General features: G+C 33.8%; 3 protein-coding genes and 1 long non-coding RNA gene across 5 annotated transcripts in view; 2 read left to right on the forward strand and 2 right to left on the reverse strand.

The window, feature by feature from the left end:
* Sdc (Syndecan) overlaps positions 1-27,581 on the forward strand; it is a 217,468-nt gene that overhangs the window by 84,534 nt on the left and 105,353 nt on the right. The window lies entirely within an intron of this gene.
* Positions 11,157-14,569, reverse strand: LOC128680313 (lipase 1-like). Its single transcript, XM_053763366.1, has 5 exons — positions 14,442-14,569; positions 13,825-14,026; positions 12,912-13,279; positions 12,504-12,653; positions 11,157-11,609 (listed from the first exon to the last, which is right to left on the reverse strand). The coding sequence occupies exons 1-5, from the start codon at positions 14,529-14,531 to the stop codon at positions 11,196-11,198; spliced, it is 1,224 nt and encodes a 407-aa protein (XP_053619341.1). The 5' UTR covers positions 14,532-14,569; the 3' UTR covers positions 11,157-11,195.
* LOC128680320 (lipase 3-like) lies at positions 18,134-22,413 on the reverse strand. Its single transcript, XM_053763380.1, has 5 exons — positions 22,269-22,413; positions 21,728-21,929; positions 20,533-20,900; positions 20,094-20,243; positions 18,134-18,695 (listed from the first exon to the last, which is right to left on the reverse strand). The coding sequence occupies exons 1-5, from the start codon at positions 22,356-22,358 to the stop codon at positions 18,300-18,302; spliced, it is 1,206 nt and encodes a 401-aa protein (XP_053619355.1). The 5' UTR covers positions 22,359-22,413; the 3' UTR covers positions 18,134-18,299.
* Positions 22,948-27,131, forward strand: LOC128680343 (uncharacterized). The gene is made up of 2 exons (XR_008405849.1): positions 22,948-23,239; positions 27,034-27,131. It is a non-coding gene; the product is annotated as an uncharacterized LOC128680343 (long non-coding RNA).

Here is a 27,581-nt window from a genome sequence, read left to right on the forward strand (position 1 = left end):
ACAGACAGTTTTATGTTTGTAAGGATAATTATTAATTAATACACATCTATATAATGACTGCATTTTGAGATTGTTTTTTCCAATCTAATTTCAACAGGGATTTTCTTTGAAAGTGTCTCGGAATTTTTTCGAAGGCGCACTGCCATTTTCACGTATTTTGTGTGTCATTTGCGACAGTAACGCCCTGAAGCCCAAGGAGCATACAGTCAACGGCACATCAAGTTACCCTGCATGAACCTCTATGGCGCGGTAATAGCGTTGTATTTGCAATAAATTTAGGTAGGTCGGTGCGCTGTTGACTGTACAAAATTAAACTTTAAGTTAGTAGCTAGGGTAGGTCGTAAAATCATGCAGATTTGCCTGTGATATTACAATTTACCCTACGACAACGCTCTATGTTAATGCCATTGTTACCTATCAGGTCGCGAAGCCTCTCCCTTAATCACCTCGTACGTGATCTGCTGGCTTGGGACTCCTCGGAAAATCATCAAAGGCGCGTGTGTTCTTTTAAATTTTAATTCTCTATCCCTTCTTCGTGTGAAGTCAAACAGTATCTATTTGTACCCTGAGCACGTTTTGATCAGAGCGCGGATATTACGGAACCACGAAGATGTGAATTGCTGCACATATCCGATATTTTATATATCTAGTAGTATATCTAGTTCTATATGAATACATGCTTGTTTCACTGACTAATTATTGTAATTTAATCATGGTAGCTTCATCACGCCCTACAAATTTTGTTATAGTAGTAAATTGTTAGTACCTATTTTATAATCAGTGCTATTTTGAACAAAATGTCTTTGTAGATTTTTTTAGGAGTTTTCCTTAGTTGCAAATAATAAATAATACCCGATCTTTTATTAATCTCATATATTGTCTGCATTTTTAACCAGTATTTTTGAGTGACAGCAATATAGATGATTGAATCAAGTAATTCATTGGACGGTATCAAAAATGTCCACGCAACTTGAATAACGCCCAAAATTCTATGTGCTAACATAATTATATTGACTAGGCATTATTATGCTCGTCATCTATTGGGCAGGCTTTGGAACAGAATATAACACTCAATTTCTTTCGCTCAAAATAGCTTGTCCATATTCAAAGTGCCCGGGCATTATTAACAACGTTATAAATAATCACCTGGTCCATAACATAAACGTCGAAGTTTCGTGTAGTTACTAGGCAAGAGTGAATAATAATTTTCTGAGCTTGTGCCCAATATCTTAAATCTCATCTTTGCTTCTAATCTGACTAGATTGAGATCATCTGATAGATCCAACGCACTCATCAAAAAAAAACTAAAAATATTTTTATTATTGCAAATAAAAAGCTTCCTTTTTGTATTTTGCGTGTATCTATCGCATTCAGTCAGTTGAAACAATTCAGCAAATCAATAAAAATTATCGCAACCGCACGCTTGTTCGGAATAATCGGAATCGGCACTCGTTTAAACGGAATCGATTTGCGGACGAATGTCGCGCTGATTGCGAGAGCACTCGAGCGGATGCCGACATTCGATTATCGAATAAATGAGATGTTGCCGAATAGAGTGCATTAAGTAATTGATAGCTTGAAGCGCTCTGCATTATTGGTGGTAAATAGATGAAACTGTACAGGTATATGTTACGGAGTATTGTTTTCAATGCATACGTATATTTAGTTAATACAATACAAATATACGACATTTTTAATTGTTTCGTTTTTTCGTCCATTTCATTGAAGTATATTAGAAATGTAACTTAGTGACTCAAATATATAATTAATTTCAAGCTTAGATGTAACTTTTCGATGAAGGAAGTTCGCGTCCCAGCCGGACTAGACTGAAAACACGTTATTACTGTGAACAGCTAGAAATAATATCTATGTTACGTTCCAAAAACATGGTCCCGCACGCGGCACGTTGATGGTACGTCGCATAGCATACGGCACCACTCCCACCCGACAAGATAATGATCATTAAAAGTGAGCTTTAATACGTCCTATGTAGACATACTTTACATTGACAAGACGAGAGCTGACAGCGCACAATCCGCTAATTTCTTGTCACTGTAAATTATATCTACAGTGAAAGATTTAAAGCTTACTTTTCAGTGTAAGTCATCATGGTGACATATCACGTAAGAGACAAGAGCAGGCAGTCTATTATTTTGTCGTCAATGTAAATTATATCTACAGGAGACGACTTAAAGCTTGTTTTCAATAAAAGTCATCTTGCCGTGTAGAAGTTAGTAAGGTCAGAACCTTACTTACCAAATCTTGCGCCTTATTCATCATATCACGTGAGCTCAAGATATATTAGCTCCATGGAAAATAGTTCGTTAGTAATCGAACTACCCCTGAGAGTTTTAGGCACGACTCGGGTGTCGACGTGATTGGAATAGTGTTACAACTCCAATTGATATGTTCGGGGGGTATCGACCCTCGAATCATCTGGCAGTAAATTTTGACTTTGGCTGGTAAATGTTCGACTTATTTCATTTGATACGAGAAAATGGTCTAAAGTATATGCCACAACAAGTTATATGTTCTAGTTCTATAATAATAATTCATCTAAACTGTGTCTTAGGTTACTACGTAATATTTAATCTGTGCCTGCTGTGTGTGTTAACTGACTTATGGCCATTTTTTTTAAAATCAGATGTTATATAGATACACACAGCCTTTGTGGAAACTAGTTCGTTAGCAATCAAACTCCCTCGAGAGTTGAAGGCCTGACTAGGGGGGCGACGTGCATGGAATAGTGTTACAACCCCGATTGATAAGTTTCGACCCTTGAATTATATGGCAGTAAAATTTAGCATAGACATTTTATTGAGGTCATAATATGTTCGATATTTTCAAAATGATTTCAGATTATCGTGTAAGGAAATTAATTGTTTCTGTTGAGCTAAATCGTCGCGTATCAAGAAGAGAAGCGAATTACCCATGGAGAGAAAATAATGGAAGGAACTCCACTAGCAAGAGCCTCAATCTAGCTAAATCTAGTAGGTCTAGTAATAAACCACACTGATTACCATGAATCGACTCTGTAGCTCAATGGCCGGACTGCTACAATGCAGGTCCTGGGTTCGATCCCCGGTCAGGTCAAGATGAAAAATGATCTTTTTCAGATTGACTTGGGATGTTTAGTAATATATGTATTAGATGTTATAAGATATCCCATAATACAAGTTTCGAACTTACTTTGGGGCTAACTCAATCTGTGTGATTTGTCCGGATATATATTTATTTTTTATTTTAATTTTGTTTGAAATAAGAATATGCATTAAATTCCCAATAAAATGTAATAACAAAACAAATGATGATACTTTATTTTAAAAAATATTATCAAATAGAAGTGAAGGCAGTAACAGACGAATTTATTCGCATCGCGATGCAGCGAGCACTCGAGCGGCGCGGATACTCGCTCACAACTCACATTCCACACGTGTGAACCTCGTTATTGTAATTGTAACCCTTTGTTATAAAAGTAACTATTCATTTACCATGTGAAACTCGTGTAAATGAAAAATATAAATACCTGAAAAATCGTCAAGCTATCGATTTATCCATTCATATTTCTGGAATACACGTTCCAGAAATAAACAAACTTACTCAAAGCGTTTTACTTGCAAGTTAGAGATGGTTTTGGCTTGAACAATGCACCGATTTAGTTAGTTAGCCAAAAGCTGTTCCTGAACTCTATATAATGGTATTGAGTAAAGGTGATATGTCATCAAAAGGAGGAATCTCCAGGTTATAGCGCTTTCCCTTGATTGCCGTTTACGATGTGCGCGGGAGAAAAGCAGCTGGCACATGTATTTATTTCACTTCCAAATCATCTTTTCCTTATCCATGCCAATTATAAAACAAAGCCTTCTGCCGCGTCTTGCTGTTTGCGATAAACTCAAAAACTACTCCACGTATTTTCATGCGGTTTTCACCAATAGATAGTATGATTCCCGTAAGATTGTGGTGTATAATTTATTATGTTTTTACCCGAGCGAAGCCGGGACAGGACGCTAGTAAAGCACAATAGAAATAAAGACAAGATTTCGTATCCGGCGCGGTGCAGCGATCGAGGCGGGTACGTTTACATTCCGCACGTGCGGTCCTCCTTGTTGCATTTGTGCTGTTCTGTTACACTATATACACTACAATACACAATCCTTTATGTTTGAAATGAAATAATTAAAATAAAATACAGTAAGCATGTCCATAAATCCGCGCTACGTACATGTAATAAATACATTGTTTAATATGAGTTTGATTTAAGTTTGATAGACGTCTCGACCTATCGTTCGGTTGACTGCACAGGTTGACTGTAAAAGAAACCTAGAATATGTCTACTACTGTAAATATGTCTTTCTTGTATAAGTACTTATAGTACAATAAAATTATTACAAACATGTCATGATTGGGGGCGTCCAATCGACAGGACATCTACTTATCTAAGTTCATTTCAATTTCGCCGCTATCACCGTAGCATAGAGGTCAATGGGTTACTTGACATGAGGTTGCTTGTATTACCCCATCTACCTAATATGCCGCCCACAAAAAAATTCAAAAATAACAAATACTTATTTAAATATTCTAATTACGTTGTAACCAATGTACAGAAAATGTAAATTAATATTTTATATCAATAAATAAAAAATATTTAATTCAAAAAATAATAGTTCAAAACTATGTTTTTTATTTGAAATCTTTATTTAAAAAATATGACTTTTTAAATGTAATATTCTATATAGTTTAACAAAATATAATAATCAATTTGCAAATTAAACGAATATCCGAACACTATTTACATTTAATAAATGAAAAACCTAAAAAATACGCTCGTATGGAATGGACAAAATTCAAATTGAATAAAGCCAGTAACCGGTTCAGTTAATTCGCAACACTAGGTAGCATCCAAATGGGGAATACGCACGTGTGAACACACTCTTTCCGTATTCCGCGAAGCGTAGCTTTCATAGTCTGTTCAAGCTAAAATACAACTTTAATCTCTATGGTAACTAACTAAACAAATGAATTTAAATAAAGTAATAACATATCACATTTACTATTAATTGCTTCGACTTTAAACTGTTAAAGTGATCTGACTTAAAGTGATCTTTTTGAATTTAGTATTTAAAACGATTAAAACTCCAAAATACTAAAACAACACGAGATGAAATGAAAAGAGTTAAGACTACTGTTTGACCAACCATATTGGATGGATCGCCATTAGCCATCATTACTACAGCACCAGCTCTTAATGGAGCCGTAAAGACTGTCAACAAAAGCTCGCCAGTTTAAATAGACCCCACCATCTTTCAAGACTTCATCAAAATGTATGGAGTTTAAATTCCGCTGGGTTCTAAAAGTATGGTCGTGTTAAGCGGTCGCATCGGCCATCATGAGTATTACCCGTATAAATATAGATGGTAAGTGCGGTTCTAATGAAGGAAACGGTGTTTAAAGGAAGCCGTTTGCTTCGCGGGTATCGCACCTTTGTTAGTATAATACTTAGGTCCCGTAAAATTATTAAATAAAGAAGATTCCGTGGTCGTAAATCCTTGTTAATTGGATTTTAAAGCTTATCTTGCTCATTTGCCCGCTGCTGGGTCTGATAGTACTTGTTCACATAATTTCCATTTAAAACTTAGTGGCCCGTTTTATCCTGTAATGTATTTTGCGGGTTTTTGGATCCATTGAAATTAAACAATATAGCGTTTTCGATAACGCCTTTTTCTTTATGTGAATTGTGATTGAAAAGATAAAGAAATCGAAACGTACAAATTGTAATAATTGATATTTCCCTTAACTTGTAATATGCTACTTATTCAGTGAACGAGTACTTATAGAGTGTACATTCAGACAAACACAGAATCTGTATTGTATCTGTATGTATAAACAACACTACTGAAATGCCAGCATCAACGATAGCTGCCTCAGCTGAATGAAACCAAAGTGCGGTTAATCGTCCATCGAACACGAAACGTCTAATGCTACTTCTACAAAGGCCTTAGTGCGGGTGCAATTCACTTTTCACTATCGAATCATTTCGCAGTGAGACACAGTCAACCAATCATAGTATGCTATAGTGACGCGATGACAACCAGTCCGCGGTGATTGGTTGACTGCGGCTCCAAAAGACTCGGTAGTGAAAAATAATAAGATTGCACCAAGGCTTTCGTGCGATCAAAACTTGTGTCACGACGGCCAGTTACCAGATACCAGAGTAACAGAATATCTGCTATTAAATTGAAATTACATACTAGAACGATCAAAAATCGTAACACGAGACAGTTGTCGCAGGAACTGGCAAGGCAGACGTCAAATTGTCTCGGTGGAATGCAATCACATAAATGCGGTTAACCGTCCATCGTCGACCATGTAGTAGCCGCTTTAACCGTCACTCGTTCTAACGCCAGTATCGACAAATATAACATGAAATCATTGTATTATTACAAATATTTCTTCCAACTTCTTTTAAAAATAAATGACCTATAATAATGTTTTTGTTAAGCTAAGTAAGTACAACAAGGACATACTCGTATCATATTTCGTGCCGGAAAAAGTATTGTTGTTGAAAAATCATGCCGGCGAAGCTAGAAAGTAGATGATAACTCATATATTAATAATAATAATAATTATTTATTGCAGACATAAGATCCATATCACAAAGTAAATAAATATAAAATAAAGTAAAAATACATAAAAACAACAGATGTTGTTCACTAAAAACTTATTTATTTATTAATGGTAATAGAAAACTACCCATTACCATGCGTCAATTTAACCCAACCCTTATATGTTATGGTCGTCAGCAGTCGTGCAGACAGGCTGCGGATAATTTCGTTTTTACACCTATAGACTCTGGACATAAAAGAAGCTATTCTTTTTCTATGAATAGCGTTAAATGAGTCGACCCGAAATTGGGTATATTATATTAGAAAGATACAAAATCTCAACACGAGACAATTGCCACAACAACTGGCAATGTAAGCTTCAGACTGTCTCGGTCGAATACAATCACAGATGCGGTTAACCGTCCATCGCTAGCGTTGTAGTGGCCGTTTTGAACGACAGTCGTTCTATTGGCACAATCCAATAGTGTCCATTGCATAATACACGTCTTTAACACTGACTGCCTAGCCGATCCTATAGGGGCCGTCAAATCACGTGATTTTTTAGCATTGTAAGTAAAAATGTAAATGTAACTGTTTATTTTCATTATTTAATTTTACTAGCGACCCGTCCCGGTTTCGCTCGAGTAAAAACATAACAAATTATACCCCTAAACCTTCCTTAAGAATCACTTTATCGATTGGTGAAGACCGCATGAAAATCCGTGCAGTAGTTTTTGAGTTTATCGCGAACAGACAGACGCGGTAGAGGACTTTGTTATATATGTAAGAATTCTACCGACTGAAAACTAAAGATTTCAAGTTGAAAACCAACAATTGAGCCTCAATAATTCGATTATTAATTGGAGATTCGCATTTCTTCTTTTCTGTGATTTCAACCCTAGGATTTAAGTGTCAGAATAACCGATTTAAAATACTGCCAGAAACGCCGGGGGAACTTTGGAATTGACTCTTGAAAGTGTGAAGCGAATTGTTATAGACGACACGGCCAGTACTCGGCTACTATGTTGTAAATAGTTCCCTACAAAGTCTAGATCTTAAATCCAAATGCTTAACGACTAGAACTAGATCTACAACGCTGTTTTATGGAAAATCCAAGAAAACTAACTGGATTTTGGCTGGCGTTTTCTTACCTTAATTTACAAAAGTGTAGGAGCGCAGTCACGTTTTCGTTCAAATATCATTTCTTATATTATGTTGCTACTCTAATCACGGAACTAAAGTGTTATATGCTTTCGATAAAAGCTAAAATTGTATCTGAAAAATTAATGGATATATTAACAACAAATATCTGAATTCATTTTTTGACAAGCAATAATCGTAATGCTATAAAAAAAACTTCTTTTTAATAAAAGCTGACATGATTTATTAAATGCCTTTGAAGGAGGATAAAAAAATCAAGAGGTGTGAATTTATTTTTATTCCTCAGCTCCTGAATGCTGAAACGGATCTTATTTTAACAAAAGACTTCTTTTCTCTTTTGTGTCTTTGCATACTTACCTAGTTCTTTGTTACATGATAAAATGCCGTGTTGCGAATGTATTAAGATTCGCAATGGCTTGAACCAGTATTTCCATTTGAAATAAGGTACTTTGATTTCTCGAAGAAGATATATGGCCTTAAGCCTTGAATCGACACAATATTGTCATCAGAGAGGGAAAGCTTCGTTTTACAGAAAATATGATAAGAAAATAAAATAAACTATGGTTAAATTTTACCTTTTCGTAATTTTTTTTTTACATTTAGTAACCTAGTAAAATATGTCTTTCAAACGGCAAAATCGCAAAGGGTTAAGGCAGTTTTCATTGAAGCCTGTGCGACGCGAGATTCGCGCCATGTGAGAATAGCCTAATAATAATGTAATTCTTAAATTTCCGCTTTCTATCAAATTGTATTGTATTGTATAGCATTTTGTAAAATAGTTAATACAATACAATTGACAGGACTACCTGTTAAGTGGTGAATTGATCTCCTAACGTCAAAAAAGTCTAGTGACATTGGTGACAAAGGATGACGTCAATCGCGACCGGAATCAAAACTTCTTCAGCTTCAGCTCGTAACACCCGATAATAAAATCGAGAAAAAACAGAGAGAGGACAGGTATTGTCTCATGGCTCGAACTGCGCTATCAACTTATTAAAACAGAGAAGTTTAACCCTGTAGTTATTACGAGTCTTCGCTTATTAAGAGTCAGTTTACGGTGGTCTGTCTATCCACAGATATTGGCTAAGTTCGAAGCCACGTTTGCCTAGTATTTATCTCGAGAGAGCGAACTTGCTAAAGAAAATTGCGTCGTCTAAAACTTGCTTATAAATAGTCAGAAACATCGCTTTGTCTTTCTTGACGCTAATAATATGCAGATATTTTTAGATGTAACATACCTTGAAAAATATTTGTGGAGATGTAAAGAAGGGGAAGGAATTTTTGACTTTTTGTAGTACGCAAATGCCGTTATGTATGGTTATAGGAAAATATTGCATTGTATAGCTAGGTACTGTTGAGGTGTATGAACTTTTGACAGAAAAACATTGGAGTGTTGACTGTTTTAAAAAATTAGTACTTATAAATTACCAATCTATACTCATAATATTTCACAATAAAAAATAAACAGAAGCTCATAATTATTGCTACAATCAAGGTAGGTACCGTAGGTTATGTAGGAAAGTCGCGGCTTGCTCACTTTTATTATAGATGCGCATATTCCTACTAATATTGTAAATGTTGAAAGTTTGTGAGGATGTATGTATGTTTATTATATCTTTCACGCAAAATCTACTGGATGGATTGTTATGAAATTTGGTACACGGGTTGAATATAACCTGGAAATACACAAGGGGACTTTTGATCCCGAAATTCCCACGGGAGCGAACTCCAGGGCACATCTAAATAATGTACGTTTTAAATTATTGAACACTTCTTAGATTGCTAGCAACAGTATATGACTGATGGTCTTCTAAATAAGATATAGAAATCGAACACCTCTGGATTAGCAAGAATTGCACTACCACTAACCGTATCTAATGACCTATATCCAGAATTTTGACAAAAGCGATTAGAAAATGAGGGTCGCACCAGCAGTCGCCATTAATTTGCACTGACAGGGGTCCATTAATGTGTAAGAGTGATTTATAAACGTGTTCAGCCAACCCTTTGCTTCTAAATGGTTATACGTGACGTTTCCTACTACGATACCTACCTACAGAACTCTGAAATGTAGGATTTATGTCAGTATGCCACAAAAGCAACTTGTATTTGTAACTTCCGTATTGAAAGTAAATTTCCCATACCTACTTTGTATACTTTAAACATGATTAATTAATGATTTTATGGTAATAAACTATAAGCCTAATCCTACGGCACTCTAATACAGGACAATTATCGCCACTAAAAACATGAAAAATTTTAAATAACACACTGCCAACTTGGCACATTTAATCATGCCTTTCTATTACAGAAACTAAATCAATATCGGTTTATTCATTTGGATTTCCCAAATAATACTTGACGTATCTATACCTCATAATAAACTACAGAGCCATCCAGTAAATAGATGTTATATAATAATCAAGCTAATTTTTTTCTATGGAAATTCTAATTTGATTTTAAATTAATTAGTTCATTTCTAGTAGACTAAACGCTACAAGATAATCTATACTACAAAAGCATTTATTATGCTAAAAAGATTTTTATTAAACTAATTATTTATCAATAATTTTGAAGCCAAGCCAATCTTTTTAAAAGTACAGTCAATCAGGTAATTTATTTACAACAACGGAACAATGAGTATTAATTATGTTTTTTAATTATTATTGTCCTCAACCATTATTTACATACAGATCAAAGATGAAACAAACGCGAATCTTAACAGAATGTTCAATGCCGCGGTTGCTGCGGAATCATGTCCATTTCCATTATAGTTATCTCCTAAATCAATGATTGGCTGAACCTCGTCATCACCAATATTATCTACTTCAGTCGTAATATCAACTTCTTCGACGATAGGATTGTCAGTGGAAACTTCAACTTCAGTTTCACCATTACTGACATCAAAATAATTTCGACTATCTATTTATATACGACCCCCACCCACCCGGCTTCGTTCAGGTAAAACCATAATAATAAGGTAGTCTATATTACTCCTGAAGGTTTCATCTATCTCTATTACAAATGTCATCAAAATTGGCCAGTAGTTTATGAAGTTATTTATATTAAACAAAAATACAAATCTTTTCTCTTTATACTATTATCAGTATGATAGATTAACGAATATTTAGGTGATTTGTAAGACCCGTTGTTGATTAAATTAAAAAATTTTTGAATTGTCTATGTACATTGTTGATTTGATAGCATTTCAGTTAATTTGAGAATGGAATTCTTCGTATGAAACAAATATTTCGATAATTCTGGAAAGATAAATAAAAACACAGGTAATTGATAAACAATCTAGTATAATTTTAATTTTCTTTTTTTTTTCTATAATTTTACGTATTAACAAATGGCAGCATACAAATATTGGTATCGTCAGTCAAGTTTAAGAATGTGAAATTTCAGCCAAAGTCACACATCGCAGAATATTCACATATGTTCGATTTGCAACATGGATTCAATCATAAAATCAGTAACTAATTCTTTGACATCTTTAGCTAGTACAAAGTCTTCGTGTAAGAATGTGTCTCTGGCTACTTTCCTCACAACAGTATTAGGCATATCAGCAGCCATAGCTAAAACATCTCTTTCATCCAATAGAATGTCATTGACTGTATAATGCATTGTAACATTAGCGGTAATCAGACTTAGATCATAAGCCGGTGGCGCCACTTTTCCGTAAATTCTCAGATTCTGAATTAAGCCGTAGTTCCACCTTCTGAATGCCTTGTCCCTTATATTTTGTCCATAGTGAGCTATTTGCTTCAGAGCTGCTCCTCCGATGTCATGGCCTTCGAAAATATCCAAAAAGTCTGAAGTTCCACTGACTGATTCATTTTCTCTCTGAAATTAAATCATTATTTTATATTCATGTTTATCAAACAATCCGGACATTTTACGGTGCACTGCTATTGCATAGATAAAGAATAAGATACAAATTTATTGTATAGATTTTTTTATTGGAATAATAAATTATGATTACTTCAGTAACTGTTGTTGTGATCTTATCTATAACATGCGAAAATAAGTGATAACAATTTTATGACATTAGTAAATTATTTCCTGACACTGTTGATAGATTAATAAACAAATTATCAAAATGCACGTTAATCCAATGCTTTAAAGACAATTTCGAAGAATAAAAAAATAAACCATGTAATGGTGTGAAAGAGGTATGTTTTAAAATGCATTAAGTTATTTTTAGAGTACGTAGAATAATGATATAACAAAAAAAAATATGCTAATAATTAAATTTAGTTATTTATACGAAAAAACACCGTCAAGAAAAGTTATTGATGGAAAAGTTATCGTCACGTCAAGCTGCATAGTTTAAAAAGTGAGAATGGTTAAAAACTAAGGAAACAAGTAATGCGGAACGTCGCACTTTGTAAGCAATGATCGATCATTAATGAATAACATCGCTGATTTCACTTCCTTATTCCGAAACTGGCACATACGTTTTTAGTGAATCCATGACAAGTACTGAATGTTTTTAAAGTAAGATATCAATTGCAATTTTTCAAGGTGGCTTTCACCGTAGGTGTTTCCAATTAATTCACGTTTAGTTTGATTATAGCAATATTCTTGGATGACAATGAACTTTTTGATCGTACACTTATTTGGATTACAGTAAGTGCATTTATCAAAATTAATTGAACATGAATTCTTTTACCGAATACTAATTCACATTATGGAAGAAAGATAATTTTCAGTCAAAGTAACAGATAGAAAACTTACCACCAAGTGGCGTACTCCTATGAGGTCACACATGTATTGTGTTTCAAGATTCCCGGTGCAGCGATCAGTGCCAGCGGTCTTGCCCCACGGAAGGGATCTATCGAAGTCTGGAGGGTAGACCTCCACGAAACCGACTGCTAAAGCTGCTACCTGAAATTAGAAAGATTTTTTTTTCGACCTACTGAAATATTTTCCTAATTCTGAGCATAAATTAATGTATCTGAATAATACAATTTGAACTACATAAACAACCTACTTTTACAATGTTCTTTGCCAGCACATCAGATTTAAATCCGATTCTTAGTACGTTCAAAAACTTTTGTTTATATTATCAAAGTATGGGTTGTTGCCAAGATAAAATTAAAAAGCCAAAGAAACAATAAATAAATCAACAGCAAAAATACTTACGTAAATAACATCAGTCAAAAGAGCCGTTGCCCCAAGATTCTTATTAGGGAAATGATTCATATACCCTACTCCGGCCAGAAGATTAACGGAACTCAACTTTTCATTATATTCAGGTCTCATAGAAGCAAGAACCAGGAAAGAAGTGCCTCCTTGAGAATGGCCTACATAATGAAGTTTCTCTTCTCCAGTAAATTCTAGGACGTAGTCAATCATAGCAGCGACGTCGATCATGCCTATTTCTTCCCACGAGAAGTTGAAGAATTCAGATTTGTCCACATCAGGGTCTAAAGTCGTGTGTCTCCTTGATAATCTGTTTCCGCGAGCGTTTCCCATCCAGACGTCGAAACCGGCATCAGCCAAGTTGTAAGCTGTGAATAAAGAAAATATTACATATATGTCAATCAAAATGAGTTACATAATATATAACACAAAATCATTCTTATATTCTATCATAATTTTGATCAGTTATATCTATTTTAGTCTAAACAACCATGTTTCACCAATTCCTTTTCATGCGTGGACATGAAAAGGAATTATGTTTTAGATTAATGGTAGGTATTTGGTAGAGTGGAGCAGGAGTAAATGGAGTGGTATCCTGTGCATCCAGGATATAACGGCCGGGCTTGATCATAAATGAATAAATAAATATATAAGGACATATGACATAGATTGAGTTAGCCCCAAAGTAAGTTCGAAACTTGTGTTATGGGATACCAACTCCACGATATACATGTATATTTATACATGTATATAAGAACATCAAAGACCCAGGTCAATCTGAAAAAGATTATTTTCCACGTTGACCTGACCGGTGTTCGAACCCAGGACCTCCAGTGTAGCAGTCCGGCATGGTGACCATTAGGCCATGGAGATCGTCAAAATCATAAAACTCTCCTTGATGTAAACTACTTACAAATGCTGTACTCAGGGCCGAGAGCGATGTAAGAATTTGAGGCTGATAACAGCCCATGCATAAGGAACACCGCCGGTCTCCTCACTTCTGATGTCGTCTGGTGTCGGCCGAATGGGATTCTGTGCATCTCCAGGATATAACCGTCTGGCGTGATCACGTGGTGCCTCTCCGCTTGATATCCATTGGATATTATTATTTCGGGCTGGAAATACAGGCACAGTTTTTGAATTCCGAAATTACTTTTTTTTTCAGGATTTAGATTTTTTTTGTCAGGATTGAAAACGAAAACATAATAATTTTTTTTATCAATGAAAAGAATGTATCGTTATTGATGTATATTTATATTATAATATAAATGTATATGTACCTACGTACGTTATAGTAGTTTTCTTTTGAAATATTTAAAACAGTAGAATATTAATTTAGTAACATCCGGACAATGGGAGTCAAATATGTCTTTTCTATAATTACTTTTCGTGAGTTATTTATGATTATTTAATTAAAATCAATTCTAAATCCAGTAGAAAATGGCATTTAACAATACTTAGCCGATAACCACCACAGATACATTTACATAGTATACATACACCACCACATTCACACCAAATTGTACTTACTACTTCGAACAGAGCACTCTTCTCTTCCCTACCAGCAGGGAGGGAATACCCACACATAAGCAAACTGATTAAAAAGGTACCACGTATCATTGTTCCAGAGGCGGAATCAGATATAACACCAACATCAAATCTACAAGTATATATAACATTCCTTATCTCTTTACTATTAATTTATCAACTCTGGTAAGGTAAAGCCTTTTATGACAGGATTATTGATATTTAAAATTTACCTCTTGTTCGGGTACATAATACAGTTTTAATTTATCAGCTAGTCATGTAAACAGTTTTGTGTGATAAATAATAATCTTGACTAGCGATGGATAAATTAGAGATTATAGGTCGATAGGAAATCCCAAATAGACGTGACCTGTGAATATGATAAGATGGATATGACCGTATTGTTATAATATTGCTCTGTTTTGTATCTTATCAACGCATTTTAACTAACTTGACCCGTGATCCAATAAATAATGTGTTTATTTCAACAGATAGTAATGATATCGTTATCGTCGTCTAGAATCTATCAGTCGTATTTTATCCCGAGATTTTATAAAAAAAATAATCTTGTTGCCCGTATTGACTATCACAGTTTTTTGTTCACCATTTAAATCAGCATCATTTTAGCCTGTTCTGTCCATTGCTAGAGCATATGCCAGCTTAATAAATATATTAGATTTTTAAATATCTGAATAAACAATTTTCTGATATTCAGATATTTTCAACATAAAGTTATTTCTCTGCACCTAGTTCAATGATGGTTGCAATCATGATAAGTACATTACTTTGTGACAAAATTTTCCCGTTTCCTTGTATCTAAAGATAGAAGGGATCCCGCCAGTATTCAGGCCCTTATTAATTATATAGAACAATAGGACAATAGTTTAAGGAGGTGGCCACATTAACTTTGGTGTAATGGTCCATTCCGACTGAACTCGTGTTGATGGTGATCTGAGTTTATCTAATTGGGTTAAGTTTAAAATGGAGAGGGTAAGAAAATGTGAGATTATATTCAGGCTCTGTCTGTCTCTATATGTCTTTACAGTCAATTAGTTGACTGTTGATCGACTTTAAATGTATGGCACTTTCAGAGAAACTGAGCATAGGGCATCCTGATGAGTCGACAATGTAAATCATAGAATTTCAAGAAACGAGCCCTCAGTCCACACGCGCATAAGGAAATTGGATAAGGATGGCCCAGGACATAAACGAGGCCTATACCCATGTGAGTCGACAAGGGCTGTAGATGATATACGTGTACACCAGGATCACCCTGTTAGGTTGACCATGGTAAACCAACATATATTTATTCATAGGCTATATCAGAGGTGCGGTATCGTTTCAGGTAGGTACTTTTCTGTGGTTTTGGATGCGTTATGACTATTTCTGTGTTGTGTCTCTGTATCCACTGGACTCTGCTACAAGCTGAGTGCTTAAATTAGCCGTTGAATGTCTAGATGTTATTTATCAACTCGTTCTTTTATAAAATTTCATAATAATAATTTCTTTAATTTTTGTCATGAAAGGGCAACGCAAATATTGTAAAAATATCCATGTTATGTCCTTGATTTCTTTAGCAGGCACTTAGAAGATTTACTTTAAAGTCGAGGCACGGAAACAGACTTTAAACACGCGATATTCATTTGGAAAATGGATGAATCCATTTTGATGTAATTAAAGAAAACAGACAAGTAATACTTGACGTATCTATACCTCGTAACAAACTACAGAGCCATCCAGTAAAGTAGAGAGATGTTATATAATAATCAAGCTGATTTTTATTACAAGCAAATTAATTAGTTCATCTCCAGTAGAATAAACGCTACAAGATAATCTATCACTACAAAAGCATTTATTATGCTAAAAAGATTTTTATTAAACTAATAATTTATCAATAATTTTGAAGCCAAGCCAATCTTTTGAAAAGTACAGTCCGTATCCCTTCAATTAGTCCAATTAATTCCATTCTATATATTCAGAAGTGGGATGTGATGCTATTCCGAAATCACAATTGAAATCTGAAGTTTCGTCCACCGCGAGCATCAAATATAGCGCGCTCTTCAATTTGCAACACCGACTGCTATTCATTAGACCAGCAGCTTTGAAAATTTTAGTTGCAGGAAATTCGTGCTCCGTTATGTAAGGCCTGTGGTTCCAGTTATATTGAAGGCATACCTAAAGCTAAAATAATTTTGGAGCACCATGTATGCCTTTGTTTTGAAATTTTAGTTACTCTTTAGAAATTCTATGATAGTTACCAACTTTGTTTTTTCTTCAGTGCCCTCTCAACGTCAATAAATATTTATAAGGGCTCAAGGTATAATAATATCGTCTTTGTCTTTACTATCGTGTTTACTTTTCTAGTTACTGTTATTGTAACCATTTCAGTACCTCACTTTCTTTTATGATGGCACTTCGCGCATTCGCCGCTATACTTGGTATTATTCTCACGAAGTCCCATAAAATAGAATATTACATAAGAATGTTTTTATATTTACTTTACAAATGATGACAATTAAAAAGATTGTAAGTAAAAGTTAATATGTACGAAATAACAAAAAAAGCAGACCTAAGTACTAATTGCTTTGGAGCAATAAAAAATATAGTAAACCATGTAATTAAACATATAGGACAAAAATATATTTGGACAAATCACACAGCCCCAAAGTAAATTCGAGACTTGTGTTATGGGATACTAACTGAGCGATACTATATTTTATAATATATACATCTATAGATAAACATCCAAGACCCGGGCCAATCAGAAAAAGATCATTTTCCATCATGACCCTACCAAGGATCGAACCCGGGACCTCTCAGTTCAGAGGCAAGAGCTTTACCACTGCGCTACCGAGGTCGTCAATTAGTTAATTTATTTACAACAACGGAACAATGAGTATTAATTATGTCTTTTAATTATTATTGTCCTCAACCATTATTTACATACAGATCAAAGATGAAACAAACGCGAATCTTAACAGAATGTTCAATGCCGCGGTTGCTGCGGAATCATGTCCATTTCCATTATAGTTATCTCCTAAATCAATGATTGGCTGAACCTCGTCATCACCAATATTATCTACTTCAGTCGTAATATCAACTTCTTCGACGATAGGATTGTCAGTTGAAACTTCAACTTCAGTTTCACCATTACTGACATCAAAATAATTTCGACTATCTATTTATATACGACCCCCACCCACCCGGCTTCGTTCAGGTAAAACCATAATAATAAAGTAGTCTATATTACTCCTGAAGGTTTCATCTATCTCTGTGACAAATGTCATCAAAATTGGCCAGTAGTTTTTAAAGTTATTTACATTGGATTTAGTAAGTATCTACTTAGTAAAGAGGTAGGAGGAGGAGGAGGAGTACTTACTAATTCCATGGTTGTTTATTATAAACAAAAATACATTATACTTTTATAATATAATTCTCATACTACTTCTCTCATTCTCATAATACTTTTCTCTTTATACTATTATAAAGTAGTATAGTATATAGTAGTATGAAGTATGATAGATTAACGAATATTTAGGTGATTTGTAAGACCCGTTGTTGATTAAATTATAATTTTTTTTGAATTGTCTATATACATTGTTGTTTTGATGGGGTTTCACTTAATTTGGGAATGGAAATCTTCTTTTGAAACCAATGTTTCGATAATTCTGGAAAGATAAATAAAAACACAGGTAATTGATAAACAATGTAGTATAATTTTGAATTACTTTTTTTTAGTATAATTCTACGTATTACACAAATGGCAACATACAAATATTGGTATCGTCAGTCAAGTTTAAAAAATATAAAAACATTTTTATTTATGTGAAATTTCAGCCAAAGTCACACATCGCAGAATATTCACATATGTTCGATTTGCAACATGGATTCAATCATAAAATCAGTAACTAATTCTTTGACATCTTTAGCTAGAACAAAGTCTTCGTGTAAGAATGTGTCTCTGGCTACTTTCCTCACAACAGTATTAGGCATATCAGCAGCCATAGCTAAAACATCTCTTTCATCCAATAGATTATCATTGACTGTATAATGCATTGTAACATTAGCGGTAATCAGACTTAGATCATAAGCCGGTGGCGCCACTTTTCCGTAAATTCTCAAATTCTGAATTAAGCCGTAGTTCCACCTTCTGAATGCCTTGTCCCTTATGTTTTGCCCGTAGTGAGCTATTTGCTTCAGAGCAGCTCCTCCAATATCCAAAAAGTCTGAAGTTCCACTGACTGATTCATTTTCTCTCTGAAATTAAATCATTATTTTATATTCATTTATCAAACAATCCGGATATTTTACGGTACACTGCTATTGCATAGATAAAGAATAAGATACAAATTTATTGTATAGTTTTTTTTATTGGAATAATATAATTATGATTACTTCAGTAACTGTTGTTGTGATCTTATCTATAACATGCGAAAGTAAGTAAAATAAGTGATAACAATTTTATGACATTAGTAAATTATTTCCTGACACTGTTGATAGATTAATAAACAAATTATCAAAATGCACGTTAATCCAACGTTTTAAAGACAATTTCGAAGAATAAAAAAGTGAAAGAGGTATTTTTAAAACGTATTAAGTTATTTTTAGAGTACGTAGAATAATGATATAACGAAAAAAAATATGCTAATATAGATATTTATATGAAAAAAAACACCGACAAAAAAAGCTATTGATTACTTCACGTCAAGCTGCATAGTTTAAAAAGTGAGAATGGTGAAAAACTAAGGAAACCAGTAATGCAGAACGTCTTTTAACGGAAATTAATTGGTAAATATCAACAAGGATGATTATTTAAGTGTGATAAAGTCATGCTGAAGGACTGAAAGAAGCAGTTTTCGTTAAACTAAATTTATTTACAGTGATTTACTTTGACTGCCACTTTTAAGAATTACTTCATGACGTAAATCTTCTCACACAATTATCCAGCAAGCTTTCTTCATGGAACAGGTCGTACCTTCTTTCCGGATTTCATAAATTAACTTACAAGTTAAGATTTAAACTTAAATTTAATTATTAAGTATCACAGTTTATTATATATATTGTTGATAGGGACATGTATGTAATAAGTTTATAATTTGCATTAGAAAGTAAAGGTTAAAAGGTAAACGTATTACATATAAATAAACAAACTGTATTCTGAATACCTCAATTTAATTTAATTACTATTTGTAGTTTCCCCAACAAATCAACAGGTAATTTATTTAGTTTTATTATTTTCTTTTGTCGGTGGGAACCAAGGGTAAATTTATTAAGCAGTGGTGGTGATCCCACCTGACAGAACTTTGTAAGCAATGATCGATCATTAATGAATAACATCGCTGATTTCACTTCCTTATTCCGAAACTGGCACATACGTTTTTAGTGAATCCATGACAAGTACTGAATGTTTTTAAAGTAAGATATCAATTGCAATTTTTCAAGGTGGCTTTCACCGTAGGTGGTTCGTATTAATTCACGTTTAGTTTGATTATAGCAATATTCTTGGATGACAATGAACTTTTTGATCGTACACTTATTTGGATTACAGTAAGTGCATTTATCAAAATTAATTGAACATGAATTCTTTTACCGAATACTAATTCACATTATGGAAGAAAGATAATTTTCAGTCAAAGTAACAGATAGAAAACTTACCACCAAGTGGCGTACTCCTATGAGGTCACACATGTATTGTGTTTCAAGATTCCCGGTGCAGCGATCAGTGCCAGCGGTCCTGCCCCACGGAAGGGATCTATCGAAGTCTGGAGGGTAGACCTCCACGAAACCGACTGCTGAAGCTGCTACCTGAAATTTTAAAGATTTTTTTTCGACCTACTGAATATTTTCCTAATTCTGAGCATAAATTAATGTATCTGAATAAAACAATTTTAACTACATAAATAATCTACTTTTACAATGTTCTTTGCCAGCACATCAGATTTAAATCCGATTCTTAGTACGTTCAAAAACTTTTGTTTATATTATCAAAGTATGGGTTATTGCCAAGATAAAATTATTTTTAATTTTATCTTGGCAATAACCCATACTTAATAGCCAAAGAAACAATAAATAAATCAACAGCAAAAATATTTACGTAAATAACATCAGTCAAAAGAGCCGTTGCCCCAAGATGCTTATTAGGGAAATGATTCATATACCCTACTCCGGCCAGAAGATTAACGGAACTCAACTTTTCATTATATTCAGGTCTCATAGAAGCAAGAACCAGGAAAGAAGTGCCTCCTTGAGAATGGCCTACATAATGAAGTTTCTCTTCTCCAGTAAATTCTAGAACGTAGTCAATCATAGCAGCGACGTCGATCATGCCTATTTCTTCCCACGAGAAGTCGAAGAATTCAGATTTGTCCACATCAGGGTCTAAAGTCGTGTGTCTCCTTGATAATCTGTTTCCGCGAGCGTTTCCCATCCAGACGTCGAAACCGGCATCAGCCAAGTTGTAAGCTGTGGATAAAGAAAATATCACATATATGTCAATAAAAAGAATTACATAATACATAACACAAAATCATTCTTATATCCTATCATAATTTTGATCTGTTATATCTATTTTAGTCTAAACAACCATGCTGTATCCTTTATAAGATGCGGTTTATAGCCAAATAACAAAAATTGATTTAAAAAACAATTTAATACTTATCGTCGATGCAGTACCCATAGTTAAGTTTTGTTCCCAATCAGGGAGGTATTAACAAGAATGGAATAACAACATGACAACAAATACTAACAACTGATTTTGAATTATTTTCCTTTCTTATCGAAAGTGGACTTCGTCAATGGAGCCAACATCACTTCAGATAGCAATACCTATCTATTAGAAATTACGACTCACGATTCTCGTAAAAAAATGGTTTGACGTGATAGTCCACGCATGAAAAGGAATTATGTTTAAGATTAATGGTAGGTATTTGGTAGACATGGATTGGTATCCTGTGCCTGCATCCCTAGGATATAGTCGTCGGGCTTGATCATAAATAAATGAATAAGGAAAAATATATAAGGATAAATCACATAGATTGATTTAGCCTCAACGTAAGTTCGAAATTTATGTTATGGGATACTAACTCAACGATACTATATTCTATAACATATACATATATAGATGAATCTCCAAGACCCAGGTCAAACTGAAAAAATATTTTCCACGTTGACCTGACCGGGGATCGAACCCTGGACCTCCAGTGTAGCAGTCCGACATGGTGACCATTAGGCCACGGAGGTCGTCAAAATCAACTCTGCTTGATATAATTATAAGTACATAAACTACTTACAAATGCTGTGCTCAGGACCGAGAACGATGTAAGAATTTGAGGCTGTTAACAGCCCATGCATAAGGAACACCACCGGTCTCCTCACTTCTGATGTCGTCTGGTGTCGGCCGAATGGGATTCTGTGCATCTCCAGGATATAACCGTCTGGCGTGATCACGTGGTGCCGCTCCGATTGATATCCATTGGATTTTATTATTTCGGGCTGCAAATACAACACAGTTGAGATTTTGAATTCCGAAATTACTTTCTATTTCAGGATTTAGTTTTTTTTGACAGGATTGAAAACAAAAACGTATTTTTTTTATCAATGAAGAGAATGTATCATTATTGATGTATATTTTATTATAATATAAATATATGTGTACCTACGTACATTATAGAACTTTTCTTTTCAAATATTTAAAACAGTAGTTTAGGAACAACCGGACATTGTGAGTTAAATATGTCTTTATTTTCATTTAACAATACTTAGACGAAAACCACTACAGATACATTTACATAGTATACATACACCACCACATTCACTCCAAATTGTACTTACTACTTCGAACAGAGCACTCTTCTCTTCCCTACCAGCAGGGAGGGAATACCCACACATAAGCAAACTGATTAAAAAGGTACCACGTATCATTGTTCCAGAGGCGGAATAAGATATAACATCAACATCAAATCTATAAGTATATATAACCTTCCTTATCTCTTTACTATTAATTTATCAACTCTGGTGTGAGGTAAAGCCTTTTATGACAGGATTATTGTTATTTAAATTTTACCTCTTGTTCGGGTACATAATACAGTTTTATCAACTAGTCATACAAACAGTTTTGTGTGTTAAATAATAATCTTGACTAGCGATGGATAAACAATGGAGGTTGAGTTTATAGGTCGATAGGGAATCCCAAATAGACGTGATCTATGAATGGGTGATGGATATGACCGTATTGTTGCAATATTGTGCAATGTTATAGGTCCTGTACGAGTTGACCTAACGCTGGGGCCAAAAGATGAAGTACGTTTCTCTGTTTTGTATCTTATCAACGCATTTTAAGTAACTTGACACGTGATCCGATAATGCGTTTATTTCAACAGAAAGTAATGATATCGTTATCATCGTCTAGAATCTATCAGTCCTATTTTATCCTGAGATTTTATTAAAAAAATAATCTTGTTGCTCGTATCGAGTGTCACAGTCTTTTGTTCACCATTTAAATCAGCATCATTTTAGCCTGTTCTGTCCATTGCTAGAGCATATGCCAGCTTAATAAATATATTAGATTTTTAAATATCTGAATAAACAATTTTCTGATATTCAGATATTTTCAACATAGGGCATCCTGATGAGTCGACAACGTAAATCATAGAATTTCAAGAAGCGAGCCCTCAGTCCACACGCGCATAAGGAAATTGGATAAGGATGGCCCAGGACATAAACGAGGCCTATACCCATGTGAGTCGACAAGGGCTGTAGATGATATACGTGTACACCAGGATCACCCTGTTAGGTTGACCATGGTAAACCAACATATATTTATATTCATTCATTATTATAGGTTAGGCGGTCTTTCGTGGGTCAGAGTGTAAAATTGTTCAATAAACTCCCTGTAGAGGCTATTAATTTGCCAATGCCAAAATTTAAATAATATATTAAAAATGCTTTAATGGCTAATGCTTATTACACGATTAGCGACTATTTAAATGATAAAAAACCTTGGACCCTTCCTAAAACTTCCACCTCTCACACTTGATCTTACTTTTTTATTATTATTTATATATTTTCTTGACATGTTTATATTTAAAAAATGGTAAGCCCTTCTGGCATAATAGGGACCAACACTGTTTGAATGAGTTTCTTTCGACATTTCTTCTCAGCAGTGGTCGTTCCGAAATGCTAGTAGTTTGTAGCTTTGGTAAACATCATTTAATTTAGAATATGACGTGAAAAAGTGCCTGTGAAGGCCTAATTTCTGAATAAATGATTTGATTTTTATTTTGATTTTGATTCATAGGCTATAGCAGCGGTGCGGTATCGTTACAGGTAGGTACTTTTCTGTGGTTTTGGATGCGTTATAACTATTTCTGTGTTGTGTCTCTGTATCCACTGGACTCTGCTGCAAGCTGAGTGCTTAAGTTAGCCGTTGAATGTGTAATAGTTCAGTTCCTTTCTTATCATGTAATACGACATTAAGATGTTATATTTCAACTCGTTTTTTTTTACTAAATTTCATAATAATCATTTCTTTAATTTTTTTCATGAAAGGGCAACGCAAATTTAGTAAAAATATCCACGTTATATCCTTGATTTACTTTAAAGTCGAGGCACGGAAACAGACTTTAAACACGCGATACGTAACATTTCTATTTATATAAGTATGTCTCCCACATGAACATTGAACACTGAAAACTTTTAAGAGGAAAGCCACTAATAGAACAATTGAATCAGAAATTAAAAAGCTACATGTACCGGGAAAATCATCGGAAGGGACCCCCGGTCGGCTCATGATGGAAAATGATCTTTTTCTGATTGGATTGGAAGACCCGGGTGTCTTGGATGTTTATCTATATATGTATTTGTTATAAAATATAGGATCCCTTATCGCAAGCCTAGAACTTATTTTGGAGCTAGCTCAGTCTGTGTGATTTGTGTTATTATTTATTTATTTACGTATATTTTACAGATAAACAATTATTCTAAGAAAAAAGATTTTCAAATAGTTGTATCAGTAAATTAATTAGGTGATAATCGAATAAACGATTTTATATCTCATATGTACTTTCTCAATAACTTGTTAATTTAAAGCAATAGATGTGATAACAAAGAAAACAAATGCAAATTGTCATTGTGTTTTGTTTTGTTTCAGGGTGGGTTGTACCAGGCAAATTTAACCTTAACTTTAACATGCATATAGAAAAAAACAAAGTGCGCCATTTTGTCTGATCGGCAAAGTGCACTTCACTCTTTGTTTTTCTAATTACATCCATACAATTATACACAAACAATTAGTTCTTCTAATTGCGTAAATGCAAATAGAAAAAATAAGGATCAGTTGCACCAGTCAGCCCTTGGCTTAGGTTGTTTTTTCTACGCGTGTTAAAGTTACGCATGTAAAAAACAAAACAAGATTAAATTAGCATTTATTTTCTTTGTTTCCACAAGAATTGCGTTTCAGTTAATGTGATTAATTACTTTGGAATCTGTACCTATACAATATTTATTGACATACACTAAAGATATAATTGATAAATTTGCTTGCTGTTAGGAAATTTTTGAGGAACCTAGCGAGTGTTTAAATGTTTGTCTGAATTAATGGCTGTCTGATTATTAATTTGATAATAAAAATGGATAAAAAAGATAAATCTAAACTGTTGTAAGTAGGATTTTTATTGCTGATATAAATATGTCTATGGAAAGTTCCAGATTTTAGACTTTGTTGCGAATGATTTATGATATACATATCTGTTCTGTAGTTTTGATCTCAGGTTGTTATACCAATTCAACATTTTATCAAAGTCGCCGCAGTGATTTAGTTGTGATGAAAAAAAGCGTGACTAACAGACAGACATACTTCCGCATTTATGATATCAGACATTATTTTAAAAATATCAATTTCAATATTATATAGTCAGTCAATATTATTTTTAAAGTATTACTTTTAAAATTGGAAATGGAATGGAAAAAAAACATTATACTTAAATTGGATCCGTAACGGGAATTCGTTTCCATTTGTTTATGAGTAGATTTATTCTACCATGGTATTAAATGTCAGTTTTGTTATGATTGTACTCAAACAACAACTGAAATACATTCATTTTAGCATTTTACTTAAAGCAAGCACGGGGCTTACCATCATAACTGCGTCGCAAATTTTACCGTTGACTTAATTTTTTGTATGAATGCGATTCATTTTAGGTTCCTAAATTGAACTGAGTTGCATTGGAATCGTTCTGTAAAAGTTGATGGTATACCTGCTGCAATAGTATTATAACTTAAAATCAGAAGAAGGAATGAAGCTAAGAATTTTGATTGTTATACACAAAGATTATTTATTTGCAAAACCATGAGTTTACAATGTTTTCAATGTGGTGTTAAAAGAAATGTTTCACCGTCCACGGATATGCAAATTTAGATGGAGAGCATGCTATCATCCCACATAACAAAAAGTAATTAATAAAAGTAACACTATTACATCAATACAAACAAAAAAAACACAAATAAAATGCACATACATACACATATTCTACATATATATGTAATTACCTCTTCGTAGCCATATTCCTCATGTCTGAGGGTCGTGATCATTTCGTGAAATGGAAACACACATCTTTCTTGGTACCATTAATAGAGTGGTTTGCCATTGCCGTCTCCATACTTACATACATATAACAATGAAATATACTAACATATACTTACTTAACTATAATGTACTAAATAAGTAAAACCTATTCTTTAAAGCGTGTTTTGAAAATAGAAATGAACTGAGAATCGCGAATATCGGACGGAAGGTACGTATCTGAATTGTATACGTTGAGTAGCTAGAGTTATATAGGGTCACGAGTCGGTTTAGTGGTCGACTCTTGTACTGATTTCACAAAAGAAAAAAATTGTACGCGTCGCCGCATATGCAGACTCATTTAACCTTTTTTGAAGACTTTCAGTTGAGAGTTTTCCTTTCTTAGTTAGATGTTTGATATATTTACATTTCAGGACTATGTTTAGGTTTCTTCTCAGCCAGAGAGCGTCGGAGCGCAGGGTCCACCTTTTTAGATTTTCATTATTGACGACATTAACCAAGAACTTCTTGATTTGACCCTTCTGCTAAGAAATTTCTAGACATTAGGGTATTTTTACACTGCACACTTTTTGTGGGCAGATATGGATGATGAAACTGAGTCGGTATCCAAAGAAACAGATGTAAAAAAATTAAAATAATTTATTCGCCTCCCATACAAATGGTATAGGATATAGATTTGTATGGTATAGGATATATATATATGTAATTAGTTTTGTGTTGACAAAAAATCATATCCGCACAATAAACCTTTGAGGAGTTCTCTTATTAGGAGCCGATTCTGAATGAACTATCAATTCGTGCTGATCATAATATACTGAATCATTTCAATTCTGTAGAACTAGAGGACGTAAGTAAAATTTTACTTGCAAAATTTGATTACAGACCGTGGGACAGTTGAAACTAAACAAAACCTTGTAAAAAATGCAAATTTTTATCGAAAGGTTAAGTTAGTTGATACAATTTTTTTTGTTATTAGACTAGTACACATCATAGTAGTAACATCTTTATTCGTTTCAGGTAAATACAACAAACAGTCAAAGACCAAATGAGAGAAAAGGAGAAAAGAAATGTTTGTGGAAGTCAATTTTATTATTAAAATATTAAGATACTAAGAACTAAGTTTTTTTAATTAATAAGTTTTTAAGTTAACTTTAATTATGATATTAAGAACTTTATCATGTGCAGAAAAACGTCTAAATGTCAGCGGCGTGCAGCGCAAGTTAATTTTTTTACGAAATCAGATTAAGTGTTGTTTTTGTTGGTTAAGCAAGTAGGTACTGGGTAAAATCTTACTTTATTTGTTGTAATAAGCCATGGATAAAGCTGTATTTTTCGAATTTCTTAGGGACCTCTCTAAGATTTAATCGAACACATTCATAAAACTAAGCTTTTGGCTGTGGAGCTCCATCCATTTATATTTATCTTCCTATGGTTCATCCATTTCCTGATAAGACTCGACATTCACTATTTATTATTATATAAATCACATAAATTGAGAAGGATTATTTTTATACTCTCTCCTTTTCCTTTGCATTACGTAAACGATATCCGGAGACCTTTACCTA

This window comes from Plodia interpunctella, chromosome 2 (genome assembly GCF_027563975.2).
Source record: "Plodia interpunctella isolate USDA-ARS_2022_Savannah chromosome 2, ilPloInte3.2, whole genome shotgun sequence".
Classification (NCBI taxonomy): Eukaryota; Metazoa; Arthropoda; class Insecta; order Lepidoptera; family Pyralidae; genus Plodia; species Plodia interpunctella.

Bases quoted from the DNA above. Each gene is read 5' to 3' on its own strand.
- LOC128680313 (XM_053763366.1), bottom strand. From the start codon at position 14,531: ATGATACGTGGTACCTTTTTAATCAGTTTGCTTATGTGTGGGTATTCC. The intron at 14,027-14,441 runs GTAAGTACAATT...CTGTATTTCCAG, and splicing joins AGAGTGCTCTGTTCGAAGTA to CCCGAAATAATAATATCCAA. The intron at 13,280-13,824 runs GTAAGTAGTTTA...CTTTATTCACAG, and splicing joins CGGCCCTGAGTACAGCATTT to CTTACAACTTGGCTGATGCC.
- LOC128680320 (XM_053763380.1), bottom strand. From the start codon at position 22,358: ATGATACGTGGTACCTTTTTAATCAGTTTGCTTATGTGTGGGTATTCC. The intron at 20,901-21,727 runs GTAAGTAGTTTA...CTTTATCCACAG, and splicing joins CGGTCCTGAGCACAGCATTT to CTTACAACTTGGCTGATGCC. The intron at 20,244-20,532 runs GTAAATATTTTT...TTAAAATTTCAG, and splicing joins TTTTGACTGATGTTATTTAC to GTAGCAGCTTCAGCAGTCGG.